Source organism: Eurypyga helias, unplaced genomic scaffold (assembly GCF_000690775.1).
Source record: "Eurypyga helias isolate BGI_N326 unplaced genomic scaffold, ASM69077v1 Scaffold52459, whole genome shotgun sequence".
NCBI classification, from domain to species: domain Eukaryota; kingdom Metazoa; phylum Chordata; class Aves; order Eurypygiformes; family Eurypygidae; genus Eurypyga; species Eurypyga helias.
Genome location: NW_010272479.1, coordinates 1 through 4,989, shown reverse-complemented (window position 1 = coordinate 4,989; position 4,989 = coordinate 1). Strand labels below are relative to the sequence as shown.

At 40.7% G+C, this 4,989-nt stretch overlaps 1 protein-coding gene across 1 annotated transcript; it reads left to right on the top strand.

Moving 5' to 3' along the window:
* Positions 1–433: 433 nt before the first annotated feature.
* TRMT6 (tRNA methyltransferase 6 homolog (S. cerevisiae)) lies at positions 434–2,462 on the top strand (the record flags this gene model as incomplete). Its single annotated transcript, XM_010159119.1, has 3 exons — positions 434–558; positions 1,786–2,141; positions 2,373–2,462. Coding segments are annotated over 3 exons (571 nt in total), but the record flags the coding sequence as incomplete, so codon positions are not given.
* Between the last annotated feature and the right edge of the window lie 2,527 nt (positions 2,463–4,989).

The following is a 4,989-nucleotide window of genomic DNA, read 5'->3' as shown; positions in this document are numbered from 1 at the left end:
CTACAAGGAAGCTGGGGGGAGGACTTTTTCAGGACAAGGGGTAATTAGTTTAAACTGAAAGCAGGTAGATTTAGATTGGATATCAGGAGGAAGTTCTTCCCAGAGAGGGTGGTGAGGCACTGGCACAGGTTGCCCAGAGAAGCTGTGGATGTCCCATCCCTGGAAGTGTTCAAGGCCAGGCTGGATGAGGCTTTGAGCAACCTGGTCTAGTGGAGGGTGTCCCTGCCCATGGCAGGGGTGGGGGAACCAGATGGGCTTTAAGGTCCCTTCCAACCCAAACCATTCTGTGATTCTATGACTGTGGCGGCCACTGATGCTGTTCCTGAAAATCAATCTATAATCCAACTTTTTTTGACAGGCTCCTGAACTACTTTGCAGTATTTCTAAATGTAAGAAAACTTACTGGTATTTCTTAAAACCCTCTGCCTTCTAGCCACTTGCGATATGACACCCTAGCTCAGATGCTGACTTTAGGAAACGTCCGTGCTGGCAACAAGATGATCGTAATGGAGACCTGTGCAGGTCTGGTGCTGGGCGCGGTGATGGAACGAATGGGAGGTAAGTGACGCCGTAGCTTTATTAGGGTACAGGCTGAGGGCTTTCTTGAAACTTAAGATTAACACACACCTCTGTGATACTTTTAAAGGGCCGTACTTCAAAATTCATTCTCCATTTTAAAATCTACTTTTACTGTCTTCAGTAGTCAGACTTCTATTTCCATTGGAGGAAGTTGTATTTTGCATATTTCAGTTGTCTTTATTTTGCACTAGTTTTTAAAATACGAAATTTAAAGTTACCTCTGTATGCTGCTCTGTTTTAGCTTCTCTCTTTGCACAATGACTTTTTGTTCAGAAAAAGCTGTAAGGAGGTCAGGTGGAGATTTCTTCCCACCCACCTGGGAGGTCCAGGAAAGTGAATGGCAGAAAACAGGAATAGTTAACAGTGGAACTCGGAGAGCCCGAAGCAGTGAAGATGATGTTGTCCCTCTTGTGTCAGAGATTTAACATGAGCAAAATGTCTGTTTTTAAAAGCAGTATATGACGCTTTCTCGAGCATATTATAGGAGTAGTTCGACTTGGCTTTTATTTCTCAAGCTCAGTGAATTAGGTTCATTCTAAGTAATTCAGAGACAGTGGACAGAGGTAACAATTATGTGCCAGAAGCTTGGAAAGGTAGGAATTGCGATGGACTCTTGTGCACCCGGATGTGCTGTCTGTCGGCTGGGAAGCACTCAGGCAGTTCCACGATGAGTGGGTGTTATTTCAGCAGCCCTTGGCCATAAGGATACATACTTTCTGAAGTAAATTAAATAAGGTGGAATTTCAAAACAACCATTGTAAAGTTCTTTTCAGAATGTTTAAACATCTGTCCTCTCTTCCTTTAGAGGGGCAGTTTGTTGAAGAAATCATTTGCCTGTTAATGCTGTTTAAATTAGCTTTCATTTTGTATAAAAACCACTCCATAATTATAAGTGACAAATACTCTAAAAATTTGTGGGTTTAGTTCTTAATTAGGTGACCTAACAGTTTGTCACTGCGTGTATGTTCTGTGCTAATCCTAAATATATGTCTAATATGTGCCTAATGTTTAAGTGACCTCCTGAGTTTTAGTAAGTGGTGTTCTTCCCATAGAGACGTGCCACCTCGAGGCATACTTCAACAACCTTTTATTGATGAAGGTTGGATGTAAGAGCAGGCAATTTACTTACCCACTCCCAAACGCGTGCTTCGTTGGTCCCAGAAATCCTGGCTTCCCAGTGTGGTTTTGATTCTTTTGCTTTCACAGGCTATGGAACCATTATCCAGATGTATCCAGGAGCTGGACCTGTTAGAGCTGCTACCAGTTGTTTTGGATTTCCAAAACCTTTTTTTGACAATCTTCATGAATTTCCTCTCAGCAAAATGGATAGTCTCCTCCTTGGGACACTTCCTACAGAGACTCTGCCTTCGGCACCTGAAGAGAACGCATTAGTGGAAGAAGAGAGCAATGGGCTGGCTGATGAGAGGCAGCCTTGCCTACAGGAGACGGAAGAGGAGTCTCCTACTGACGCAGCTATGGAGATCAACCAAACTGAAGAGCAGGAAAAAATGACTGTTAACGCCGAAGATGTAGAATTCAAAGAGAACAAAGAGAAAGAAAATGTGAGAATATTTATTGTGGTTATTAAAGTTTTACAGTGTCTAGATATTTAAAATTCTGCCCTCTGAACCAGACAAGCTGAAGTACAGCTTATTCAGATGTCACAGTGGAACTCTGGAAGTTGTCTTTTGCTTTACTTTAGGCCATCTGAGATGCAAAACATGAAGATTCAGTTAGTGAGCCAATGTATGATTACCATTTGAAGTGCAAACTATTTGTTTTCTTGTTCAAAGGTTCGGGAAAAGCAAAGAAAACAGTGGGAGAGAAGGAAAAAGCTAATAGAAACTGCTGCTTTGCTAAGGGAGAAGAATGCTGATGGGTGAGTTTATTCACTGTCAGAAAGATCTTCTGTTTGCAAATAACATCATCAGAAAATAATGTCCTTTGAACCAAACAAAAGCTTTGTTTTAAAAAACCTAACTTTTTTCTTAATGTTTACAAGCAAGTAGTCAACTCCTTGGGTCGTGTTTGGTTCTTACCTGTTGGAGATTTTTTTCTGTTACATAATTGGTTTGAAATTTCATGACCTAAAAGTCATAGTTTCCTGACTAGCTATAAGTAAATATTTAAAAAAAAAAGTCTATGTAAAGAGAAACAGCAGAATTTAATACTAAGTGACTGCTGATAGAAAGCATATTGGCAGAAAATATCTAATTGACAAAATAAAACCTGAGGTTTTAATTTTACTAAATTGGAACTGTTTGGTTTTTTGAAGGGTTGGTCGGTTTGCTTTTAGAAACCCATTTCTTTTTTACAGAGGATGAAACACATAACTTCCTTTTACCTGCTTTTGCCAGGATTGATTGGTCCCAAAGAACAGTCTAACATAAAGATTTAATATCAGAAGTTTAAAACAAACACGATCAAGACATTACTGGACATTCAGCCCCAGAGCAGTGTAACAGCATTTGGTGGCTGTGACTTTGTCATGATGTTCTTGGCAAACGCTGCAGTGATTTGATTTCAGCAAGTAACATTGATTTAGTTCATTTAGTAACATTCATACCCATTTTTTCCTTTTAAGAATATCATCTTACTGGGAATAAAGCCGTTCTGCTTGTATGAATTTTAATACACATTTATGGGTTATGTTAAATGCTTAGGGAATTTTTGGTTTTATTATTATGAAATGTTTTAACTCACGCTCATTCCTATTTTAGCGTGTCTCATCTAGTGTATTTAAGGGGTGGAATTAGCCTTCTCTACACAGGTGCAGAGACAAGCCATTCTGTGTTCTCTGAAGCGATAGGACGTTAAAGGAGGTCTGTGAAAGCACTGCGAGTGTGCACGTCAGCAGCGGCACCGCTGGCAATGCCTGTTAAGCTGCCTGCACAGCGCTAGTGTTCTGTTCTGGTTCAGCTGCTGTTGCCTGCACCCATCATGACCTTTAATGTCGCATGGTCTGGCAAAGCAAAAAGCAGTATGTGACTTTAATTGATTTTTCTCATAGCGTAAAATAGTATGTTCAGTTGTTTGGTGAAGCCTGAGTCCAAGAAAGCCTATTCAGTATTTGTCTCCTGTTCATTAGTTTTCAGTCAGCGGTGTAGTACTTCTGTCCTTTGTAATGCTCCGAAGGTGTAGCGATATATGCGAAGGGATGAGTGACGTATGTAAAGGGATGAGTGACTTCTTGCTTTGGAAGTCTTCAGCATGATGGGGAAGAGACGTTTGTGGTTGCCTAAGGCGCTGTCCCCGGTGGCTCAGGATCATCTTTCTTTAGCCATCTGCCTTTTATAGCCCACCATTTGTTTAGAATAAGAAGCACAGGGTACATACTTTGAAGCATTTCTTTATTCCGTGCCGATTCTTCCTGGCTTAGCAGTCTAACGACTGGGCCTGTGAGTAGAAGCAGGCAGAGAATTTAAGATTTTGCTTAGTTTTGCAAGACAGCAGCAGGGAAAGGGGTAGGTAGAAGCTGGTTAACATTGGAATTGAGGAGAAAGATTAGGACTTACTGTCAGAGTGAAAAAAACTGGTCATTAGGTAAAGATGGGCACCAACTTCAGGAGAATTCTTGAGGTCACGAATTTAACAATATTCACTGTTTAATGTAGAAGATATATTTTGAATAAGATTTATATCTTATGTGCTAAATATTGCTTGTGCTAGATCTATTTGTTCAGTTCCATTAGTGAGAGTTGAAGTCTGTCAGGGGGAAAAGGGAAGACATTCATTAGGGATTTGATATTCTTTTACGGACAGCTTTAAGAGAGTTACATACATTTTTCTGATACTTTGAAAGTGGAAATTGGTTTATAAACACTCCATCGGTTCAGGATTAGACCACACCCCCTCCCTCTACCCTTCCCTGCCCCTCCTCTACCTTCTCCTCCCCTCTCACCCATTACATTAGTTTTGGAACTGGCCAGACTACCTGCTGATGGCAGCATGTGCTGCCGTATGAGAGAACAGAACTTGATTTTCCACACACTCTCTCACCTCTCACTTACCTTCTTGTTGTCTGGCAGAGCTGCTGGCAGTGCCAGTGCAGCACTCCAAGCCTTCTGTGGCACACTCTGCAATCTTTTCTTCCTTATGGTCTGCTTGGTTAATTACTGAGCACAAGTTTTTTGAAATTTGGATTTGAAGAAAATGGCCTGCTAAAACCAAAGTGGAAACAACTCTAAAAGAATTGTCTCACCTTTTTATTTCCATTGTTGTGTTTAGAAAATCGAACATCCATTTTTACCTCCCTTTTGTTAGGTAAGTTCAACAGTGTCTCCAGTGCTGTACGTTTCCCTGGAGAGCAAATGTTAATTGCTAGGTCAACACACACAGTGTCTGTGTACTGGAGAAATAGTTTAATTAGCCCATTCTTTCTGCACAAATACAACTTATCAACTAATTTAC